Source organism: Salvelinus sp. IW2-2015, linkage group LG14 (genome assembly GCF_002910315.2).
Source record: "Salvelinus sp. IW2-2015 linkage group LG14, ASM291031v2, whole genome shotgun sequence".
NCBI classification, from domain to species: Eukaryota; Metazoa; Chordata; class Actinopteri; order Salmoniformes; family Salmonidae; genus Salvelinus; species Salvelinus sp. IW2-2015.
Window position 1 is genome coordinate 6,024,518 of NC_036854.1, and position 25,780 is coordinate 6,050,297.

Here is a 25,780-nt window from a genome sequence, read left to right on the forward strand (position 1 = left end):
GTACTGGACATTTGTGTTGTACTGTATTAATAGTAATCACCTCTGTTGAGTATCAGGTCTCTCTGCATCTCATGCATCGGTGAACACATACACAGTCACTGTTCTATTACCAATGGCAGTTAGGGATGGGTGATATCTGACAGAAAAACATATATTATGTTGAAGTTTGAACAGGTCAAACTAAACCTACTTAACTCTGTTCTCCCCACGGCGACTGTTGGTGAGCAGGCAAGAGGTGAGGCTGGAGGTAAGGTCTTTGCCAGAACAGCATAGATCAGCTTCTGGCCCCTCATCAAAGATACTGGTCGGTCACACACAAACACACACACACACACACACACACACACACACACAGAGCACTGATTAAATGATCAATGGTGGTTATGAGTAGCCTGGTGGAACCAACCTGATCGCTGCGTTCACCTTTTAATTTCACTTCAGATATCATAAAATGTGAAGTGAAATAGAATGGGGAACACAGCAATCAGGCTAGGTTATTGTTAGTTGAGAATGATCTGTTAATTGAATGATTAGAATATTCCGCCCTGAAACATATAATTGTTTGGAATTGATTAGAATGTATAAAATCATAATCAATAAATGTGTAGTCCTAGTCAGAATTAGGTTAAAGACAATATGTCTTTATGGTATTTTAAACATAGACTGTCTGAGCTTGGTGCCGACCTGACTAGAGATTTGGGAGAGAACAGGGAGTACGTCTCAAGGACAAGGTCACTAATCTCTGTCGGCTGGGTAGCAGGACATGTGTGTGCGTCTGTTTATGTGTATGTGTGTGCGTCTGTTTGTGTGTACGTATGGTTGTGTGAATGTGTGGGCGTGAGAAGTCAGTATAAAATGTATTGTTTTGTATTCTTGACTTTAGAACGTTCTCTGAATAAACTGTACTAACCTTTTGTATAAGTTGAGTCTTTGACTAATTAGTATTATACCCATGGTCTTACAAACCTCGGGAATTGGTCAGAGCTATTGATTGATTGTTATTATCATTGGGATTGGAAATTCTCTTATCAGTTATGCCATGGACATTGTATGCATGTAAGAAGTAGAAAATAAGCTACAAATAATGTCAGTTTACATAAATGATGTCTCTGAATTGGGTTATCAAATGTATCCAAGTAATGAAGTGGGTTGCCTTCTGTGTTTGTATAAATGATGAGCCTGTGAAAGCTGTTGGTTTTAACGCCCATAGTTATTCCTATGAATGGAACAGTCAGCCTCATGTTTGCAAGTATCCTGCCAGCAACCTTGAAGGTCCATTCATAGGAATGCTCACAGTGAGGGCATGTCTGCATGATGTTGATGAGGGCCCCCTTGCTGGTTTTCTCTGTGTTGCATGTCCGGCTGCAAACTGGACATCTCTCGAACAACTGCAGCAGGTAATCTTATGAGGTGGTGTTGACTAGGAGGGCCTGTGACAGGGTGATGTAATAGACAGCCAAGTTATTAATTGCATTTTGTTCCAAAGAAAGGACAAAGATTTTTGCTAATGCACTTCACAACCAAAATGACTGTATTGGTTGCATCTGCTTGGCTGGGGAATTAGGCTACTAGTTCATCAAGCAGGGTGTTTTTGAATACAACTTTTAAAATATACATAACCAGGTACATAACCTGCAGTCTATGGCCTAGCTACCGGTATACTCACCACCATTGTACTGGGGACCAACAAACTCCAACCATCTATTCCGCATTATAGGGTCCTTCGGCAGGGCATGCAAACCATAGTTGGTCAATCTGTATAAAGCTTTTCAGTCTCAAACGGCCGTGATCCTTTAAAACAAATTCAATGAAGGGAAGCAAAGTGGGCTTAGGGGCGATTTGCACGTGAAGCTTGGCAAAAAGGGGCATGATTTGTTCACATAATTGTAATCCAAACCCAACCTTCATTTACTCATTGTGACACACTGAGGATCCAAACTCTTAACCTATTTTGTAGTACATTTTGAGACTAGAATACATGTTTCTGACTCCTATCGATGTCATATAGCCATTTTTAAGGGATTAGTTGGTTTTTAGCGGCAGTCGCTCTTTAAACATTTCCACATGCAAAAAATGATATTTTTTTGCAACCAAAAGTCTGTAATTGGCAGTGCTATTGGAACCTTTAATTTGGCCTCTGCTAAAAGGTCTGGGGCCTCATTTATAAAACTGTGCGGAGGATTCATGTCAAAAGGTGGCATACAGACAAAACACAGAAAGTGCTTACGCACTAAAATATTCTGATTTATAACACAGTGCGCATGCACGTCCCAAACTAGTTTCCCTTTATAAATCACAATGAACTCGAAATTTTGCGCACGTGTGCGAGCGTCTTGTCCCACCCGTTTAACCCTTTTAAATAGCCTAGAAATAGTCAGTGAAACGCCCCTAATTAATATTCGGCAAATCCCGACAGAAAGGCAAAAAAATTGAATTTCACCCAGTGTGAAATGGAAGTTCTTGTAGGGGAGGTTGATGCAAGAACGAAAATATTGTTTGGTCGACACTATAAATACCAAAAAGGCGTTAGCGTCCAACCACATGCTGCCACTGTCTATGCTGCTGGCTCAGAATGTCAGACCCTCTCAGAAATAAAAAAGTGGTCCGACATAAAAGTGGAGGCCAAAAGGCGCATAGCCTTACACAGACAAAGTGTTTGTGCCACCGGAAATCAAGCGACTTGCTGTATTATAGGGGGATCCCTCCTGAGTTGAGTAGTGACGGAGAGGGACACGGACATGCAAGACGCACCGGAGGATCCAGGTATGTAATTAGTTTTCCCCTCGTTTGAAAAGAGTTAACTAAATGCATTCCAGTTTAAACATTTGACAAACAATTGTGACATTTTCTATTGGTGCTGCAGCTGAGCAGGAGCTGAGTGCGCCCAGCCCCGGGGTCTCCACTGCACCTCACAACTCTCCAGCGGTCGTGTCCTCACAGATGCAATCCTACAAATGCAAAGAGACACCATCGACGCTATTAACGAGGTTGCCAGGAGTTGAAGTGGGACAGGCATGGCTTGTTTTCTGCGGGTGTTTCTCTGTAAAGCTGGGCCCCATTACAGCAGAGAGATCCAAGAGAACATCTCTTGGTAATCGGAACTGGCTCATACGCCACTCATCATTGGCCAGTAAATCTTGCTGGTCTCTGAAAATTCGCTCTCTCCGAATTCTTCCATTCGCCAAAGCACCCATTTTGCGTCATTACGTATTGTAATTGCATGCCTTTTTTATACCCACCCATTTGATTGTCAAAGCTTACCAATTGCGTAACACCTTCAGGTGTGGTAATTACCCTGATTGTAACTGACAATGACAGGGCCATTGTCACATTGACAGTTCTGCGCAACGAACATGAGAGAACAATACATGAAACTGCACTGCTATCTGCCCGACTGAGGCGTCTAAAACGGCATCAGTTTAAACGTAATTTGTCCTACTGTTCACCTTATTATTTATGAGAATACATTTCATAACATGCAAGTACTGTTTAATAATTACAGATCCAATTAAATGATTCCCGATTAAACTGTACAACATATTTGAGGGGTTATTTTGTAAAAACATATCTCCGTTTGTATTTATTATCCTAAATCATGTTTTTTTTTGTGCACTCAAGGGAACTCTTCATATATAATACATGAGGTAGTATTTCGATTTATTTTACACAATGGAATCAATTTCAAACGTTTTTCAAGTTTCATCCTTCTGCCATCGGAGTCAGTTTCTAATTTCTCCAGTTTATGTGCGTAAGTATGGGTCAGAGCCGTGGAGGACCGCACATTCTCCCGTCAAGTTAGTATTTTATAAAACCCAAAGTTTGCTTAGAAAGTGGCGTAAGCCTTCTTTTGTGCCTACGCAACGTTTATAAATGAGGCCCCTGGGCCTTATTGGCATAGGTGGTGTGCTTGCATAACTGCAAGGGTTGCCGGTTTAAAGCCTGGTCTTTTGGCTGTTGCCCTCTAATAGCTCAAATCAATTTTGAACTAGCTATTAAAGTATGTGTAGAATTTACCATGGATAGTCAAAAGTAATTGTCTGCAGTTTTCAGAAGTTGAGTAGCTCAATTGATTGTGACAGTCTTACATTGCAAAATAAGACTCCATTTCCATTGAAAGCAAAGTAAAAGAAAACCATTTAAGTAATTGACTTTTGAAGTTGTATAAATCGGCCATAGAGACTAAAATATATCCCATTTACACTTGAACCGCATCTTTCTTGTGCATTTTACAGCCTGTTTATTTTATATTGGTATAATCTGGTTTGGGGGGGGGGGCATTAGCCCTCCACCATGCCTAGAGCTGTGCCACTGGAATGGCCGTGCATGGCAGAGTTGTTGACAAATATCCAACACATGGCAGAGTTGTTAGTTTGGCACTGTTGATCAGCACACCTTTGGATTAAAATGCTAGCAAGCATGCATTTGCACACTGCAGTCAGTGACAACATAGGCGCTATTGATTAAACAGTGCAATTTGTTTTCTCAGCTGTTTGAGTTGTGCAATGTCTGATAGTAAAATGTGGCTAGCTCTTACCGTAGCTTGTACTATGGAGTAGTAGCTAGCTAGTGTTGCAAAAGCCCATTGTCTACATTGTAAGGTAGCAGCGTGACAATTTTCCTCAAGTTTGGTGTTGCTTTTTAACTGATATGTTAGCTAGCTATGTTTTGTGGAAAAATGTAGGACTGGCATTAGGATGTGAGCTAGCTAATGTTAGTTCGTTTCTTTGCCTGTTTGTTAGTTAGTTAGCTTTCAGCTGACTACTGTTAGCTAGCTACAGAGGCTATCTGCTGGACTTTGAACAAGCAAACTAACATTAGCTAACTAGCTACCTAGCTAATCAAAATATCTGTTTGCCGTTATTGATTAACCTCAGCTTGAATACCACCATATAGCTAGATATGTCAAGAGCTGTGTTCGAATACACAAACTAACCATACTATTTGTGATTTAAATTGAGTATGTTGTATTGGTCGTAGTATGGATATAGTTAGTATGTCAAAAGCTGTCCCCAGTCCACCTGGCCTTGCTGCTGTTTCAGTTTCAACTGTTCTGCCTGCGGTTATGGAACCCCTACCTGTCCCAGACCTGCTGTTTTCAACTCTTAATGATCGGCTATGAAAAGCCAACTGACATTTATTCCTGATTATTATTTGACCATGCTTGTCACTTATGAACATTTTGAACATCTTGGCCATGTTCTGTTATAATCTCCACCCGGCACAGCCAGAAGAGGACTGGCCACCCCTCATAGCCTGGTTCCTCTCTAGGTTTCTTCCTGGGTTTTGGCCTTTCTAGGGAGTTTTTCCTAGCCACCGTGCTTCTACACCTGCATTGCTTGCTGTTTGGGGTTTTAGGCTGGGTTTCTGTACAGCACTTTGAGATATTAGCTGATGTACGAAGGGCTATATAAAATAAACTTGATTTGATTTGAAGTTCCCAAATAACATTTGAGAATACTGCATTTGCCAAAATACGAAGTATACAAGCAGGGGAAACGATTCCTGTGCTTTTAGGGCCCATAATGCAATTCTTCAGAATATGGGTGCAACTTCACATTTTCAGATTTGAAGAAATATACAGATACAAATTCATTGCTTAACAAATGATGACAAACGTTAAGAAAATGTTGAGCAATGTAATAAAGAACTTATTTGAAAAATAATTAATGTTACCCGTTATGTTGTCTGACAATTTGTTAGCTATGCTAGCCTTGCGAACAGCATATCATTACAGCAGGCTGGTCACATTACATTTTTAACAATGCTTTTTTCTGATAAAAACGAGTGCATCTGCCGTGGAGCCCAGTTTCATAATGTTGCCATATGTCCCAGCTGCCTGCCCTAGTTTTGAAGTAATCATGAAAAAACAGGCATTATTTTAGGGCATTTTTCACCCTGCCAGCTCCTATTAGTTCTATTGAGCACTCGCCTTCCGAAAGTTCTATTCCCAGCTTATTGTTCTACGTCACAATGCCTGCTTTGCTATTGTTGGCAATGAGACCTGCCCACATTGTTTGTAGTTAAACATGGAACTCTGAGGTCGTCCCATTGTTTTCCAAATATCTCAAAGTGTAGATTTAGATTTAAAAAAAATTGGACACCATTTTAATCATGAGAATCTCTTTCTAATTGTGTCAGGACGGGCAGTGTATTCCGTTGTCATGAAACGCTAGCCACGAAATACCTTTTGCCCTTGGAACACTGAGCTCCCCCCATTGTTTTCCTATGGAGAGGCATGCTGGTATATTTCGCCAAATATCTTGAATGTGTGTGTTTCGATTCTTTTCAAGTCGGGCACCATTTTAATCATGAGAATCTCCTCTTTATAATTATGTAAGGCTGGGCACTGTATTCCGTTGTCATCAAATGCTAGACCAGAAATAGTCAGTTGCGAATTTTTTAAAATTTTAAAATTGGATTTTTTTCCCTAATTCCTTGTATGCAGACATAAGCACACTTGGCACCATCGAGGTGCGGATGTTTACTTTCTACATGAGTTGTTATTTTTCAGTTTCGACCTAAGAACAGATTGTACTGGTAAAATAAAAAGAGATACATGTTTTGGTGCCATTTAGGCGAAATGGAATTCTAAGCATCACTCCAGTCAAAACAGGCTCTGCGAACGTTTGATTCCATTAATTTGGTATGGGCTCGCGCTAGTGTTCCAGGTTAGCCAACATAGGGCTCTGGTCAAAAGTAATGCACTATAGGGAAAAGAGTGAATAATCAAACAAACATTCAAGAATAATCCAATTACTTACTGCTTGTTAAATGTTTGCTATTTTTTCTCCAGCCCCTCTCTTTACTTTGACAGGTCCAGATTGTAGGTCCAGATTCACAAACCAGACGGATTACCAGGATGCGTACTCTGAACATGCGCTGACCAGCTGACAAGTGTCTTCACTGACATTTTAAACCTCTCCCTGACCCAGTTTGTAATACCTACGTGTTTCAAGCAGACCACCATAGTCCCTGTGCCCAAGAACGCTTTCAAAGGCTGGTGATGGCTCACATCAACACCATCATCCCAGACACCCTGAACCCTTACATACTACCCCAAGAGATTCACAGATGATGCAGTCTCTCCACACTGCCCTTTCCCACCTGGACAAAAGAAACACCTATGTGAGAATGCCGTTCATTGACTACAGCCCTCCAAGCTCATCACTAAATTAAGGACCCTGGGACAGAACACCTCCCTCTGGAACTGGATCCTAGACTTCCTGACAGGCCGCCCCAAGTGGTGAGGGTAGGCAAAATCACATCTACCAAACTGACCCTCAACACGGGGCCCCTCAGAGGTGCGTGCTTAGTCCCCTCCTGTACTCCCCTGTTCAACCACTACTGCATGGCCTCGCATGACTCCAACACCATCATTAAGTTTGCCGACGACACGACGGTGGTAGGCCTGATCACCGACAATAGGGAGGAAGTCAGAGACCTGGCAGTGTGGGGCCAGGACAACAACCTCTCCCTCAATGTCAGCATGACAAAGGAGCTGATCGTGGACTACAAGAAATGGGGGTCAGAGCATGCCCCCATTCACATCGACGGGGCTGTAGTGGAGTGGGTCGAGAGCTTCAAGTTCCTTGATGTCCACATCACTAAAGACCTATCATGGTTTAAACACACCAACACGGTGTTGAAGAGGGCACAAAACAACTATTCCCCCTCAGGAGGCTGAAAAGATTTGGCATGTGCCCTCAGATCCTCAAAAAGTTATACTACTACACCATTGAGAGCATCGTGACTGGCTGCATCACCGCTTGGTATAGCAACTGGTTGGCATCCGACCGTATTGTGCTACAGAGGGTATTGTCAAAGACTGGGTGGCACGGCAAGCAGAACGCCAAGTCTGGGACCAAAAGGCTCCTGAACAGCTTCTACCCCCAAGCCATAAGACTGCTGAACAGTTAATTAAATGGCTACCCAGACTATTTGCATTGACACCCTTTTTTCTGCACTGACTCTTTTGCATTGGCTCTATGCCCACTCACTGGACTCTACCGACACACTCACTGGACTCTACCGACACACTCACTGGACTCTACCGACACACTCACTGGACTCTACCGACACAACTCACTGGGCTCTACCGACACACTCACTGGGCTCTACCGACACACTCACTGGGCTCTACCGACACACTCACTGGACTCTACCGACACACTCACTGGACTCTACCGACACACTCACTGGGCTCTACCGACACACTCACTGGGCTCTACCGACACACTCACTGGGCTCTACCGACACACTCACTGGGCTCTACCGACACACTCACTGGACTCTACCGACACACTCACTGGACTCTACCGACACACTCACACTACTACACTGACACTCCAACACACGCACGCACACACAATACATACTGTATGCACACACACACACACACACACACACACAAATGCACATTGACACCCCACACACACACACACTTTCACATACTCTGCTGCTATTCGGTTTATTATCTAACCTGATTGCCTAGTCACTTTTACCCCTACCTCAATTACCTCACCTACCTCGTACCCCTGCACATTGACTCAGTACCAGTACTCCTTGTATATAGCCTCGTTATTTTAATTTTATTATGTTAATATTTCATTTTTTTATTTTGCTAATTTGTCTTACTTTTTAACTCTGCGTTGTTGGGAAAGGGCTTGTAAGTATTTCACCTGTTGTATTCAGCTCATGTGACAAATAAGATTTGACTGCTGACTCCTTAAACCAACAACAGAAATGCTGATCTCCGTGCATTTAATTATCAGATTAGAGCCATTACATTTGTTGGCACTAATAAGAAATATGTGAACAATGTACACTGCAGTTGAATCAAGATGCTAGTCTCTCTTTGTAATAGAAAGGAGGAACTTCCCTCTTTAACCTAATGCACAAGGATCTGTAAGCAAGACAAGGTTTACTATTCAAAACGCAATCAATGTCAAGTACTAATCAGATGATATGAAATCTTTTCTGGCTTTTGAGTCTTTCCAGTTGAATTCATCCTTTCAGAGACATCCTTACTTTGTCAACCACACAGCTTTACAATGTCATCACTGTGCTCATGTCCAAGATCCATTTATTTTCCCTGTGGCAATGTGCCACTGCAATCGACAAAACCAATGAGAGAGGGCCATACAAACCTTACAGTAACTATAGTTATGATATAATCTGTAGCGCAGAAGAGCTGCATTATAGCGTGATTGAAATTTAAAGATAATTTCCGATTGAGTGAATGCAGTCTCCACAAACGCGGGGGCATTGCCTTTAAATTTAAATATTTACATTTTTTTATTCAATCCGTTTCGCGGAAGATCCATGATATAGCACAATTAAAATGTGAAGGTGATATCCAATTGAGCCAACATATGCAGTTTTGCCTTTCAATATAATTTGCGCTGTAGCACGGATCTTCCTCGATACAGATTGAATCTAGGCCTAGACCTAAGAGCAGTTAGTGATGTCATCAAGTGATACTGGTGCCAGTAGAAACATGTGTCTTTCACACTACAAAGTTAATTGCATTGTTGGCTCTGGATGTGCAGTACATTTGTAACACTTACACTTGCTAAACAATAGGGTTATGTCATGTTTGGTTAACTTTTGAAAGCTTTCCGAAACTGACAAAGGACAGGCATGAAATGATTAATGATTCACATACTCTACTCTTCACAGTTGTCAAAATACCATCACACCTGTAAGTGTGCGCATGTTAAAGCAGAAAGCATGCTGTACTAAGACCTGCTTAGCCTGGTTGCTCGTGGTTACAGAGTAGCACAGCATATGTCTCCTACAATGATCAGGAATTGTTGCTATTTGGGTAACAGCTTCTTCCAAGTGATTTAGCACCAAAATAGCTATTTATTTGAAAGGCATAAGTGGAGGTCATGCACAATTATTCAAGCATACTTTTCTACTCAGGCAAACAAGGAAATCCTGGGGGAGCAACTGCTCAATATTTGCATCTTTGGACATATGTGGTAGGCACAGAACTTTCTCAACTACAGAATAAATCTGTGTTGGAGCAACATAATCAATGTTTTTGAGAACTGGTCATCATTTGTCTTATATTTAGTTTATAGTCAGTTTCTTCCAGGATGTTCTGCTTCCTGTCACACCATTCCATTCAATATTGTCTACTTACATAAAAACCTTAAAGGTGCAATACGCAGAAATCGCTCCGCCATTTCCTAGTTGCAAAAATCTGAATATTTCGTCTAATTTCAGTTTGTGACAAAACAAGCAATGTAGAGAATCATTGTACCATATAAACCGCTGTGAAATATATTTTCTATAACCACAAATATTGTATTTTCAGCTTTCTGAAGCTGGTGTACAAAATCGAAGGTAAAAGACGCAAAAACAAAACTTAAGAATGGGAAGCATAAAAATAGCACACAGAAAAGATCTACCGCTTCTTTAGGCTTACAATAAGAATGACATATCTATAGCACACATTTCTATGTGAATTTGGTCAGGTCATCCAAAAACTTTCATATTGCAGCATTAAAGTACCAATGTAGCCATTTTTATCTCAATATCATATAATTTCTGGGTAACAATTAACTGCCTTACTGTGACTGTCTTCAATTACAATAGTCAGAAAGAAACAAAATTTGCTTCTTAGCAAAGAGCAATATCTCAAGCAAGAGTTTTGCTAGGACTTTCTGGGAGTGGTCTGAGTGGGGATGGGAAAACTGAAAACTAGCTGTTAATGACAGAGATGTTTGTAACTCTCTTTCTTATTGGTCTATAAACTAATTTACAGCCTAGTGATGTCACCAGGCAGGCCAAAGCTCCATCCCACCAAAACAAGCTGAAATTTCAGTCAGTCTTTTCAAACAGCTCTTGCACTAAAAGGGCAGTATCATCATTTTCACAATTTCACAGCATTATTTCAACCTCCCAGTGTGGAAATGTATATACAACCCCAGAAAATCACGTTTTTGACTGCACAGGGCCTTTAATCCAGTTTAATGTTTCTGTGGCTGTATTTTCAACCTCATGTGCTTGGTCACAGAGTGCAGAATCAGCAAACTAAATGCATTTCTAAATATTGACAAGAAGTGATGTAAGAGTAAGATGGAGCCAACTTCAAAGTTTTTGAAATATAATAATATAATTCCATAGGAATGTATTTAGTGCCTGACTTGATGGCAGGTCAGGCAAGTTGCAGACAAACAAAATTAATACATTTACTCTTTAATGCTTCGCTCTATAAAGTCCTGTCCATAATAATAATAATGAAAAAGGGGATTGTCATTTACTTTTGCCCTTTTTCAAAGTAAAAGTCACACAAAAGCCCTTCATGGAGGAACATGATAAATGTGACCCCACAGAGTAACGGAACAATGATCTCACAAACATTCAAATGTATTTTATTTTGACCCTTTTATTTAACTAGGCATGTCAGTTTACAGTGACTGCCTACCCCGACCTCCCCTAACCCGGACGACGCTGGGCCAATTGTACGCTTCCCTATGGGACTCCCCCATCACAGCCAGTTGTGATACAGCCCAGGATCAAACCAGGGTTTGCAGTGACGCCTCTAGCACTGACATGCAGTGCCTTAGACTGCTGCGCCACTCGGGAGCCATGGAGAGACATCAGAGCTTATTTCCTTGTGGAACTCAATACACAGGGCTGTATAAATAGCATGCCTAACTAAAGGTTTCTAATTGAAACTCTCACTCTTCATGAACAATTTACTGTCTGTTGTAATGTTGTCTGTATGCTAAATGACTAAGGAGTCTTACCGAGCATTTACTGTAAAACAGGGAGAAAATTAGATTGCTGAGCCGTATAATGCTGTACTTTATCTCTAGAGACATTGTAGAGGAGAAATGTGGAGTCAGGGGAGATTGTTTAAAGAGTCATTTTCGTTGGACTGTGTCTCAGTAAGAACAGCGTCTCAGTTGGCCCTCCAACCATGCGTGAACAGCTATGTGGAGCTAGTAAATGCATGCAGTATGTAAGCGAGTAGGATGAACGCAAGCTTAGCTATAATCTAAGACGGATTTCTGACGTAAACACAAAAAGCACAGGTTCTCTCAAGTACTTTCTTTCAAATATGCGTTATGTAGTATGTGTACTGTGGATACCTTTAAAAGATTCCCTTGTACAGTAAGGGTTACTGTCTGTTCTAAAATGTCCATAAAAGTTCCTTACTCTTCAGTATAAACAGTATTTAGAGCTGAATTGACACTAAACTATGATCTATACTTGTTCATGGCGTATAATCAAGAACACACAAGATGACAGTATATCATAATTTACCTCATAATTTAAAACCGCTTCTATCTCCAGGCCATCAGACTGTTAAACAGTCATCACTAGCCGGCCTCCTGCTCTGAATCTTAGACACTGTCACTAGCCGGCTACCACCCGGTACTCTACCCTACACCTTAGAGACTGCTGCCCTATAAACACTGGTCACTTTAATAATGTTTACATACTGTTTTACCCACTTTATATGTATATACTGTATTCTAGTCCAAGCTCATCCTATATTCATATACTGTCTGTACACACATATATATATATATATATACAGTATATATTTCAGTGGAGGCTGCTGAGTAAATGGAATGGCATCAAACACATGGAAACTATGTGTTTGATGTATTTTCTACCATTCCACTAATTCCACTCCAGCCATTACCACGAGCCCGTCCTCCCCAATTAAGGTGCCACCAACCTCCTGTGATATATTTCAATTCCGGACTGACATTGCTCGCTCTGATATTTCTTCATATTTTTTTTTAACCATTTGGATTATGTGTTTATTGTTATTGTGTTATATTACATTACTACACTGTTGGAGCTAGAAACATAAGCATTTCACTGCACCTGCGATAACATCTGCAGATCTGTATACAACTTTGATTTGACCTTCTTGTCTTTCTCTGCCATAACACGCAACAGTGAAACATGCTTTCACCATTTCATTTACTACACTCCCATATWATGATGGTATAACAACCAATTTAATGACACTGCATATCTTTTTACTGTGTCTAAGTATGATTTACTGCATGGGTAATTCCACAATTGACATGGACTTTCCGTTGACCTTCTCAGGAAAACATCTGTCACTACATGTTTTGAAGGAGCGTCTCACATCACGGCTTAAACACTCATCTTTGCTCTTTCCTGACTGTCTCTATGTGATGATGTCATTTGTGTATGGACTCTGTCGGTGATTGAACTGAGGCGATACAATATCAGTTGGAAAAAGAGCCACTGCTACAGAACCATGTTGAGTTACTCTGTTCTTTTGAATTCCAGGTGCTCGTCCTCTAATTCCGAGTTGGAATTCTCTATTGGAATGTAAGTAAACAGAGGAGAAGGTGAAAGGAATGAGGAGAAACCTCATCATAACAGATAGGTGGGATCATCTCTGTGGGGGTGGTGAGAGTTGCTTCATCTGCCTCCATCAGGAAAAGGAGTGGCTGCTCAAGGAACACCTCATGTTGTGCAGACGAGCCCCTCTGCCAGACTATCTCCTAGCTGCTGCTGCCTCTTCATCCATGAGGTCATCCCTAGCCAGGGAGATTCTGTGTGTCTATAGTTCTGCTAAGTGCCTTCAAAGCCAGACAGAAGATTGTTTTTTTATTGCACTTCACAGCGACATACAAACAATGGTCTCGACATTGTGTTGAAATCTGTGTCTCCTGTGACCGAATGGTTTGAAATGTTAACTTCTTTGCTAAAAGCAATAAGGTCCAATCGTATGGATTCACTGTTGTTTTTCACACATGACCAGGTGAAGCGAGGTAACTTCATACTTTTGTTCATTTCTCCATCCACACTCGAGTCATTGTGATACTAAGGAGTTGATCACTTTCAAACAGATTTAAATGCTCGAGCCCTGTGTGTATGCAACACTACAGTACCCGAGTTCCATTAATCAGTGCGGACTTCTCTGACAAATGAGGCTTCAGGTGTTTGATTATATTCTGCAGATGTGAGAGGTTTGAGCACCAGCTCAAACGTGAGCCCCAGTTGCAGACCCCACAGTCCACCAGACACGGGGATTCTTCCCAAATGACACCCTATTCCTTATATGGTGCACTACTTTTAGCCCTATGGGCCCTGGTCAAAAGGAGTGCACTATAAAGGAAATAGGGTTCCCTTTGGGACGCACACACTGCATCGGGAATGGTTGGCAAATGTGCAAACGGCTTCTCCTTCCTCTGGCCTGGCGTCTGTGAGACAACGTGCTGCACTCAAAGTCAGAGCACCTGTGCCAATAGTATCGTCTCTGACCCCTAAAGGTGAGTCACGGCTGGCTTTTGAGAGGTGGATTACTTTTTATAGAGTCAGTAATATTATGCATCCATAACACGACGACGATGACACACTCTTTTCCTACCATGTAGTGCTTACAATGTAGATCGACCATAAATCATGAATACTTCAAGGACCAAGGATACTGTTTAAACAATTGGATGTGAATTCGAGTCGTCCCTTTGATTAACTTTTCGGTGGACAGGTTCAAGGAGAGGGCACAAGATATTGCTTTTATACTCACTGACCTTAGCTATATCATCTATCAGAGAAAATGGTGACTTGAAACTATTTCTGCAGGGATTCTGTTTAGAAATGTACCGGCATCAAAGAGCAGCATCTTAATCTGCATACCTCTGTGGCAACGGTCCAAATCAGGGATTCACATCAAAGGCTCATTATTGATAAGAGTGGTACGAAAGCAGCAAGCCCACTCCTCTTCCCTCCCTGCTCATCCCTTTTCAATAAAGTACCAGTACTGTGCTGATGAAAAATGCCAGAGCTGCGTATAGACGTAGAGAACTTCCTTAAATATTTTCTGTGTATCCTTAGGAAAGCGCTTTCAGTTCCAAAAGTTGGAACTACATCTAATGGAATGGTGCAGTGCACATCCATATCATCTAACCATTAGATATAACTGGGACACATTGCATCCAGTTGAAAAAAATTATCTATATTTTCCCAGCTTCCGGTTGCTCAGCTTGAGTGCCTACATGGATGTATTTAAGTTCATAGCAACAAGTGGCTTGTGTGATTCAGGCCATGCTAAACGTACCCTTAAAACAAAAATGAAATGAACTCCAAAGCAGTTAAGCCAGAGCTGACGAGGTGTTTCCATGTAGTTAATAGGTTCTGACCTGATGATTGTAACAAATACAAAGTTGTGAGTCTGACTTGCGTACTTAGCCATTACGATTTATGTTCAGGGCTCAGGCAAATGATTCAGGAAGAAAAAATCTGATGAGGAAAAGTGGTGCGCAAATTGGTCAGATGAAATTAATTACTGCCTTCGGGAAGTATTCAGACCTTGACTTTTTCCACATTTTGTTACGTTGCAGCTGTAATCTAAAATGGATTAAATAAATAAAAATCCTCAGCAATCTACGCACAATACCCCATAATGACAGGTTTTTAGAAATGTTTGCTAAAAACTGAAATACCTTATTTACATAGATATTCAGACCCTTTGACATGAGACTTGAAATTGAGCTCAGGTGTGTCCTGTTTCCATTGATCATCCTTGAGATGTTTCTACAACTTGATTGGAATCCAACGGTGGTAAATTCAATTGATTGGACATGATTTGAAAAGGCACACACCTGTCTATATAAGGTCCCTTAGTTGACAGTGCATGTCAGAGCAAAAACCAAGCCATGAGGTCAAAGGAATTGTCAATAGAGCTTCAAGACAGAATTGTGTCGAGGCACAGATCTGAGGAAGTGTACCAAAACATTTCTGCTGCATTGAAGGTCCCCCAAGAACACAGTGGCCTCCATCATTCTTAAATGGAAGAAGTTTGGAACCACCAAGACTCTTCCCTGAGCTGGCCGCCCGGCCAAACTGAGCAATCGGGAGAGAAGGACCTTGATCAGGGAGGTGACCAAGAACCTGATGGTCACTCTGACAGAGCTCTCGAGTTCCTATGTGGAGATGGGAGAACCTTCCAGAAGGAAAACCATCTCTGCAGCACTCCACCAATCAGGCCTTTATGGTAGAGTGGCCAGACGGGAGCCACTCCTGAGTAAAAGGCACATGACAGTCAGCTTTGAGTTTGCCAAAAGGCACCTAAAGACTCTCAGACCACGAGAAACAAGATTCTCTGGTCTGATGAAACCAACATTGAACTCTTTGGCCTGAATGCCAAGCGTCATGTCTGGAGAAAACCTGGCACCATCCTAATGGAGAAGCATGGTGGTGGCAGCATCATGCTGTGGGGATGTTTTTCAGCAGCAGAGACTGGGAGACTAGTCAGGATCGAGGCAAAAATTAACAGAGCAAAGTACAGAGAGATCCTTGAGGAAAACCTGCTTCAGAGCGCTCAGGAGCTCAGACTGGGGCAAAAGTTTACCGTCCAACAGGACAATGACCCTAAGCACACAGCCAAGACAACGCAGGAGTGGCTTCGGGACAAGTTCCTGAATGTCCTTGAGTGGCCCAGCCAGAGCCCGGACTTGAACATGATTGAACATCTCTGGAGAGAACTGAAAATAGCTGTGCAGCAACGCTCCCCATCCAACCTGACAGAGCTTGTGTGGATCTCCAGAGAAGAATGGGAGAATCTCCCCATATGAAGGTGTGCCAAGCTTGTTGTCACGCCCTGGCCTTAGTATTCTTTGTTTTCTTTATTATTTTAGTTAGGTCAGGGTGTGACATGGGGTATGTTTGTGTTTTGGGTGTTTATTATGGTAAAGGGGGTGTTGGTTTTAGTGTATGGGTTTGTGTTGAGTGTATGTGTCTAGGATTGTCTATGGTTGAGTGTAGGTGTTTAGGAAAGTCTATGGTTACCTGATTTGGTTCTCAATCAGAGACAGCTGGTTATTGTTGTCTCTGATTGGGAGCCATATTTAAGGTAGCCATAGGCTTTAGGTGTTTGTGGGTAATTGTCTATGTTTGAACGTTTGTAGCCTGTGTGTGTGTGTGCACAACGTTTATAGCTTCACGGTCGTTTGTTTAGTTTATGTATAGTGTTCGTTTCATGTTTTCTCTCTTCTGAATAAAAGAAGATGTTCTTTTCACGCGCTGCGCCTTGGTCCTCACTCTCTTCAGTAGACGATCGTGACACTTGTAGCGTCATAACCAAGAAGACTCAAGGCTGTAATCGCTGCCAAAGTACTGAGTAAAGGGTCTGAATACCTATGTAAATGTGATATTTCAGTTTATTTTATTTTATAAAAGAGCAAACATTTCTAAAAACCTATTTTTGCCTCGTCATTATGGGGTAGTGTGTGTAGATTGATGAGGGAAAAAACAATTTAATCAATTTTAGAATAAAGCTGTAAGGTAACAAAATGTGGAAAAAGTGGGGTCTGAATACTTTCCGAAGGCACTGTAAGTGGCATATAAAAGAAAATGCTCAGAGTAGCATGCTCATTTTCTCTTGACTACACATCCACCATTGATAAGTTAAGTACCTTTCCAAATTCTTCTTATCTGTTCCTAGTCCCCTCATTCCTTCCGTATTTCAATCTCAGGGCAAAGAAGTAGCTCAATTTGCTAAACTTGTCCTCACGTTACAAATTCCTGTCAGACACTTATACTCTGATAATTTGTCAGAAAACAACATGGTTAGAAATGCATGACTTGATGGTTTAACAATTTCTACATTAACTGGACATTGAATCTTGTTGCCATTTTCTCTCCCACCATTTGACTTTTCCTTTGTTCAAACTAAACCACACCTCTCATGACCTTTGTCTTTATTACCAAAGAAATAGTTCTGCCTTCAGGGCATCCAATCAAAATTAGTTCACATCCTGTCCTCATAGGCAGATTTGTCCCAGAACAAAGTTCATGTTATTATAGTTTTCTAGATTTGATTGTTGTAGATGTTTCAATACATATCCCTGAAAACAATCCATCTTTAAATCATCTATTTAGCTGCTGTGATATAATGATTGACACGACAGTACATTTTCAGTAGTTTTATTGAAAAATGCCTCTTGTGTTTCAGAAATAAATAAGAAAATAAGGCTGTGGAGTTCACAATTTGCAGTTAAAACATGAAGCAGCAATACCATATCCATAGTCTTGCACACAAATTCCAACTGCATTCGATATTGATAAAACAACAAATGACAACAACTATATTCTGATTAACAAACCATACTAAATATACACCACAGACATGCAATTCCACCTTTTGGTAAAATCAGCTGTGAGTTGATATAAGAAAACGGATAAATATTTTGTCTGAAGTTACAAAATGGAAGCCATGTTTAACTGCAGTACTGAAGATGAAAACTGTAGGTAGATGGTGGACAAATGGCCATCTTTCAAGTGAGAAAAAAAAGCAAAAGTATAAAATAGGAATAAAACAACATTTTGATCATCAGAAATTTTGGATGAACCGTAAAAGAGCCGTTTTTTTGTTGGTTGCCCCAACACTGTGTGAACAAACATTTGCTTTCCTTTAATACCTTTGAATGTTGGTTTTGTCATGAAGAGTGGATTGTCCAACACTGCAATTCAATAACACTTAATGCAGATATGTTACAAGCAAAAGACACAATAGGGAAAAGACAGCAAGCTTACAGATTGTCATGTTTTTGCTTCCCCCTCCCCCAACATATGATTTAAGGTACTTCCAAATATAGAGGTATCAAACCCCTTTTTAGTGAAATGTGCATAGCCCTTAATGACACCATATGTGAACACAGCAACAACAAAAAAACAAGAAGAACAAAAAAAGAAGAACATCCCCTTTTTATGAACCTATACTTTTGGATTCCATTCTTGATAGTGACCTCTTTCGACGCTCGTTTTGTGAGTCGTCTTCTTCTTCGGGTATTGGGACTACGTAGGTTTCAGGCTCAGGTGGATATGGGTCTGCTTGGAAATAGTGTTTTATGCCAATTGAACATGAGTGTAATTTGCAGAGTATGTCAGGCTCAACATGCACAAAAATGAATTGCTGTGTTAGGTTTTCTTTTCAGGCTTGGACATACAGTATACTGGGGAAATGACAATTGAGTGGAACGTGGTCATATCCCTTTATGTTATTTTCAAAGGCACTGATAGGAAGTAAACAATTCAGTGCGTTTTCTATGTCTGTGTGATGTTAATATTACACAATGTTAATACGGTTTGAGTGGTGGGTGGGTTGAATCGTTCAGTGCATTTTCTATGTCTGTGTGATGTTAATATTACACAATGTTAATACAGTTTGAGTGGTGGGTGGGTTGAATGGTTCAGTGCATTTTCTATGTCTGTGTGATGTTAATAATACAATGTTAGTAAAGTTTGAGTAGTGGGTGGGTTCAATCGTTGAACAGAATCATCATTGCCATTCGCTGCAACTCATTCATGTCTAAAATATCAACACAAAATATCAAAAATCAAGTAAGAGTTCTACCACCAGCCTATTCATACATTTTGGAATTGGGAGGTTATTCCTCATAACATAACAGAGCTAACCAGCTGGCACTGGAAGAATACCAATGAATACTACAGCGTAACGAATGATGATTCTCAGAATGCTACTACCGTGTACATAGATAGAAGAGCTAAACCTACAAGGTCACATCGGCACAAAAGGCACGTGGTTCAACATGGCCCCTGAGCTGTCTGTGTGTGTTTAGGCTACAGAAACATCCCTTTTCAGGGACACGTGGTAGAAAAAGAAGCATTCGCGTTGGCATTCACCAAGCAGCAGGTTACAAGGCAAAAGCATAACTACAGGTGTTAAAAACCACATTGAGTGGGATGTGATTTCAACATCATTTACAAGGCATCGTTAGTTTATTTACAGATGTCACCTCAAGAGTAACCACGTTAATGTTGTTGTTGACGTATTTGAGTGTTTGTTTTTGTTTGTTTGTTTGCACATGCTTCTCCACCTGATAGAAGGTCTTTGTCTGCTCGTTCTCTGGCTTCAAGATGCAAACAGGCAACTATGTTGTGGTCATCACCGGCGCTTGTCTGATCTAGTTGCTCTACAATGTTGTTAGTACCGGTCCTCGTTGTTCTTGTCTTTCTCAACATAGTTTGTTAATCTTATCCTTTGGTGGTTTATCCTCAAACAGCTCTAGAGCGCGTGAGCAAGCATCTCAGTAACAGGACCTTTTTTTTTTCTCAGGAATTCAAAGTGAAAGCAGCACAGGCGATTACGAAAGTTTACTATGGTGAACCTGAAATAGGTCAAACGAAGTGTTAGTCTTCAGTTGGTATGGGAATATTTACTTTCTCTCCAAATGTTAACAAATGAATTATCACAATTTATATATAGCTGTTTCTGGAATATATCCATTTTGTCATCAGTCTATACTGTACTCACTTATGTTACGTAATAACTATGTAGTAACTACACATGCTTTTCACTCATGTTTCATGCTTCGGTGACATGCAGTCATTGAGGATGTCATGCCCATCAACCTTTCCAGTTATGTACCTCGGTATCCTTGTCCATTGTACGGAATGCTGACGCACTGGGAAGAGTCACAGTAGCCAGGAGTGCCAGGTTGGCCCCTAATACCTGCGAACCCTTGGCGCCCAGGAGGACCGCGGGGCCCGGAGGAGCCTGCGGGGCCTGGAGGGCCGGTCCGAGCTTCGCCTGTTGGGCCTGTGGAGAGACAAATCACAATCGACCAATTAGAAGGCATCGGCATGTCATCACCCTGTGACATCAGTGGGAGCTATAAGTGTAGTAACTGTTTCTGCCGGTTTGGAAAATTATTTTTTCTTTTTTTCTTTTTTACTGAAGAAGGAAAACCCTGAATTCATTCGTTGATCCTTTTTCCCCCTCTGTTTCGTCTAGACGCTTAGAAAAGCTAAGCTTGGAATGTTTCCCTCAGTCTCTCATCCGTGGTCCTCTAAGTCCTTTAAACATGTGTTGTGAATGTGACCATGAGAGGAAGACGTCAGTACATACATCTGATTGGCCCCTGAACAATGACTCACCATCAGCTAGCTTCCCCAGTAATCTGGGCATTTCCCTTTCCCTGATTCAAGACCACTTTCCAAGTCTTGACCTTGTAGACCTTGAAGCCCAATGCTTTATAGTTACGCGTGCTGAATTTCAGTGGGAGTGGGTGGCTATAGTTAGGCGTGCTGAATTTCAGTGGGAGTGGGTGACTTTAGTCAAGCAGTGCTGAATTTCAGTGGGAGTGGGTGACTTTAGTCAAGCAGTGCTGAATTTCAGTAGGAGTGGGTGGCTATAGTGAAGCGTGCTGAATTACAATGGGAACTGTATTAGCTGTAATGCACCTCTATGGCCCCTGGCAAGACAAACTCATATTATTGTTGGATGGCCTGGCAGGCAGTTTGGCTGGAATCTGTTCCTGTAGCTCCATTACAGGGTTAAACCAATGGGAATCCCACTGTCTGATCTCTGGTTTCAGAACTCAATCTATGATCTCTGTCAGCGCACTGGTCCTGTCAGTGACAGCTTGTAATGACTGTGGTACTGCTCAAGACATTAGAATGGATGAGGACTAAGCCGAGCACATCATCTGAAATGGACCAACTCTGGTTACTATCCATATCAAGTTTGATGTTGCTAATCTGTTTGGTACATTACATCTGTGATGTACATAAACCCAGTGGTGTAAAGTACTTAAGTAAAAAATCATTTTAATTACTACTTAAGTCGTTTTGGGTGGGGGCTATCTGTACTTTACATTTTACCTGTGAATAGAAAATGTATTTCAACATCTGTGCGTATGAGCATCTCACACACAAAGACAACATAAATCCCCTAGAAGGCAGAGTGTTTAACTGGGAAAATGCTGAACGGCAGCGTTGGTCATTTATTAAACACAGCTGCCCCAGCACTGCTTCAGGCAACACCTCTGAGCTTAGCAACGCTTGGTTTAGCAGCCTGTAGTTACAGCTACGGAGATTTAAACTGGGAGAAATGGTTCAATTCATAGTGACACATCCAGCTTAAAATGAGAAACGTGGCCAGAAAGACCCCCATTACTGCAGCTAAAGTAAAGTAATGATTGATTTCCCCTGATTCTACCAAAGAATATGACGCCATGCGAATCACTCGGCGAGATTAAGCTTAATGAATGAGCAGTATTGCTATTAAGACAGATGTGACGCAATGCAGGACAGAAGACAAAGACTGGATTGTTATGGATCTGGAGCAAAAATGTGAAACTAACCAGGTGGTCCTCTTTGTCCTCGCTGTCCGACTGCTGCTGTCCCTCGATCACCCTTCTCTCCTGCAGGGCCTGGGAAACAAATAGAAAATCACTCACAGCCGACAAAGACAAGGACACACACTCAAAGAGGAAACCCTAATGCAACCACTATGAGCGCACAGGAATTAACATTTTCAAGAAGTTGCAGGCGGTGGGGGGGGGATAGACATTTCCTGAGCCACTGAAAACAGTCTGAGGCAGGCTTATGGAAAGACACACAGAAATACAGACATAACCACTGAGATGAATGGAATATGTTGTGAAGATGAGACTTTGGAAAAGGTCTGTGAAGGCTTCATTCCATTGCTATCGCATCAATTCTAAGACAGAATTGTATGTCTATGGAAAAAATGTCCAGTCTTTGTTCCAACCGTGACAATACCACACAGCAAGAGACACTAGTTAAGCCTACTGATACTGAACAGCTGGGCCAGGGGTGTCAATTCCTGGAGGTCCATGTGTCTGTTGGTTTTTGTTACTTCCTTTCAATTTGTAGTAAGACCTAGACAACCAGGTGAGGGGAGTTCCTAAATAATCAACGACCTTAATTGGTCAATCGAGTATAAGGGAGGAGAGAAAATCCGCTGGCATACTGCCGTCCAGGAATTGAGTTTGACACCCTAGAGCTAAACCTATTGATAAACCGCTTTATCAGTTAACATAGTGGAATTCTTGGGCTCCTGACAGTCATGGACATCCTGACGACATACCTCTCTCTCCTTGCTGGCCAGGTTGTCCTGAACTTCCTGGGAATCCATTCCTGCCTGTCTGTCCGGGCTCTCCACGGGGACCCTGGTTACCGCTGGGCCCAGGGGCACCGGGGGGACCTGGGTTGTTGCTACTACGGTAACCGCTGGGAATCTGGTTCAGCATGGAATTGACTCTACTCATTTGTCCTGAAAAACAATGATAAACATAAACATTGAGAAGGCAACAGACATTTCATGAAAGGCAGACTCTGTTAGGACTTTGATTTCTCTCTAGTGAAAGTACTACTTACAAATGCAGTGCTGAAAAAAGGCCCACTCACCATTTACTATCTGCTCACACACTTGTCTGGCAATGGACCGCATCATGTTCTGAGGAGCAAAGTCGCCCTAGAAACAAACAGAGAGGAAGGCTTGGTGATGAATATATACATGATTTACTGAGGTTCAAAACGTGGAGCTAGAACCCTGGAGATGTTACTCACTCTCTCTCCTCTGTCCCCTTTAATACCATTGGCTCCCTGAAATGAAAAATACAAGGCCGTTACATCTCACTGCACACAGATGTATGTACCGTATGACACAAAAAATGTACCTTTCCGTGGTGTGCATGACATACAGAACTGTTTTATGAGATTTGGTGAGATGGATGCTTACCGAAACACCTGTGTCACCAGGCTTTCCTGGTTTTCCTGAAGCCCCAGGCATTCCAGGAGATCCAGGAGGTCCCTGAATAGTGACAAGAACAAAATAACCAATCAAATACATGTATTGCACCATGCTCTTCAAGGGACCACAATGGGAAGTCATTGACTTTGTGTTATCCCTGTCAAGTTAACAGGGATATGTATTTTCTTTATTTTTTTTATTTTTTTAATAAAACAATCAATCAATCCAGTGACACAAACAAAATAACCATTCAGATACAGTGACACAAACAAAAGAACCAATCAGATACAGTGACACAAACAAAATAACCAATCAGATACAGTGACACAAACAAAATAACCACTCAGATTACACTCAAGAAACTTCTGGTCTGTCTTTACTATAGTTTAGGAGAGGCTGAGTTTGACAGTTCTTAAATGTCTTTATTCTCCCTGACTTTACTTTGACTGAGCATACCATTGGTCCTGTTGGACCTCTGGATCCAGCCTGTCCTTCCTTTCCTTGGGGTCCCTGCATCCACAACACACAGACAATAGAGTTAAACAAGTTGAGCTGATGGGATGAAGTTCATTTGACAGACATTGCATGATCATTAGACAATGGCCCATTGATTTTACTTACCCTCGGTCCAGCAGGTCCGATTGGGCCGATGGTCCCAGCTTTCCCAGGTGGACCCTGGGGAAAAAGGCGGAAACACAGCCCACGTCAGAGCTGGACTTTCTTTTTTGCTTCCTCACAGCTCACATTAACACAGGCCACCTACCGTTGACCAACCAACTCAAACCAGTTTATTTAACCACCAGTTTTCTGTGTCAAACAGTACATTTCCCATTTATTTCAAATTTCCTCTTGAAACCCTGCTCACTTTTGTATTGTCAAATCCTCTCTAGCCTTTGATGCTTCGCATAAAATTTACAGGGAACATAATATATTCCAGATCTGTTTTATTGGCCATTATAAATCAGGACTGCATACTCTGCAAATCGTTAAATGCACGTTGCTATATCATCTGTTCTATCATGGTCACCTGCAAACACTACCCACAATCTATTTAAGCGATGGGTTCACCAAGGCTTTTATCTTGGAATTTATCATTATTTTACACTGGTAATTCATTCTCCAGTGTCTTGTGGCATCAACAAACCTGCAATTCTAAACAGAGGTAAAACAAAAATGTAGGGAGGGGGAAAGCTTTGTTCCCAATTGACTCCTCTGCATAGAAGTACTCTGAGTTTACTGGTAGACACAAAGGGGGCTTCTCATTTTTTATCAGTAAATAAAAGGGGCAGGCTTTTTCTAGAAATACAAAGATGCCATTTCATGTATGAGGACTGGAGGGGGCTATTTGTTCATGGCGTTGTGAGTTTAATGGAAACCATCTCAGAGGATCTCTAAAATGCAGACGTATGACGACACATGGAAGTGCATCGTTGTCCTGTAAAACGTCACAGGCGAAGCCTGGTAATCATTGATGGGCTCCCATAATGTTGTCAATATTGGTGAAATAGAAGACCCTGCTATGATATGTGAGCAGAGTAAGGCTTGTTTACCATTATGTTCTGCGATGCCATCTATCATATAGGTTTAGTATATTAAAAAGATGGGAGTCCATGAAACTGGATTTTCCATTCTTCCATTCTATATCACCTCATCAGCTTTGTGTGGACCATAGTACAACTGACACAAAGAGGAAGGCCTAATGTGCACGGCCTAACCAGAAGCCCCTGGTCAAGAAGCATTGTATATCAAGGTGATTTGTTTCCCACTCAGTTATTCTTAACTACAAGAAAGATTGAATACAGATTTGGGAATCTCAACCTGCCTCTTCGTGAGTTCTCCTCATATGAAATATTGTCTGTGGATTGAAGAGAGGCCAGAGAAGCAGCATATCTGTACCCTGTGAATTATCCCTGATTTACTGTTCTAAACCACAGCCAGGCCGGTGAGCCAAAGCAGCACTCACTTTCTGTCCAGGTAGCCCAGAATCACCAGCTTCTCCTTTCGGTCCTTGGCGGCCCTGAAACAGCGGAGGGAGAAACACATTCACACTCAGTGTATAACAACATAATACTTCCTCCAAACTCAACACTCACTAACCTTTAGGTGACAGATCTAAGAAAATGTGTCGTGCCAATCTGTCTTTAACCCAAGATAAACACGCTGTGATGAGAGTTCTGTGCGAGATGTGTGGAAGTGTATTGGTGATGTCTGAACAGTCTAATGGCAATTTCCTTCTTTTTTTTTTTTGCG

At 41.5% G+C, this 25,780-nt stretch overlaps 1 protein-coding gene across 1 annotated transcript in view; it reads right to left on the minus strand.

The window, feature by feature from the left end:
• Positions 1 to 17,918: 17,918 nt before the first annotated feature.
• LOC111973367 (collagen alpha-1(XII) chain-like) overlaps positions 17,919 to 25,780 on the minus strand; it is a 101,403-nt gene continuing 93,541 nt past the window's right edge. Inside the window, exons 68-77 of the mRNA XM_070446482.1 lie at positions 25,494 to 25,547; positions 24,152 to 24,205; positions 23,987 to 24,040; positions 23,519 to 23,590; positions 23,347 to 23,382; positions 23,185 to 23,251; positions 22,865 to 23,050; positions 22,116 to 22,184; positions 20,399 to 20,569; positions 17,919 to 18,837 (exon numbers count right to left, since the gene is read on the minus strand). Coding sequence (XP_070302583.1) covers positions 18,716 to 18,837; positions 20,399 to 20,569; positions 22,116 to 22,184; positions 22,865 to 23,050; positions 23,185 to 23,251; positions 23,347 to 23,382; positions 23,519 to 23,590; positions 23,987 to 24,040; positions 24,152 to 24,205; positions 25,494 to 25,547 — 885 coding nt within the window. The 3' untranslated portion in view covers positions 17,919 to 18,715. The remainder of the gene's footprint in view (positions 18,838 to 20,398; positions 20,570 to 22,115; positions 22,185 to 22,864; positions 23,051 to 23,184; positions 23,252 to 23,346; positions 23,383 to 23,518; positions 23,591 to 23,986; positions 24,041 to 24,151; positions 24,206 to 25,493; positions 25,548 to 25,780) is intronic.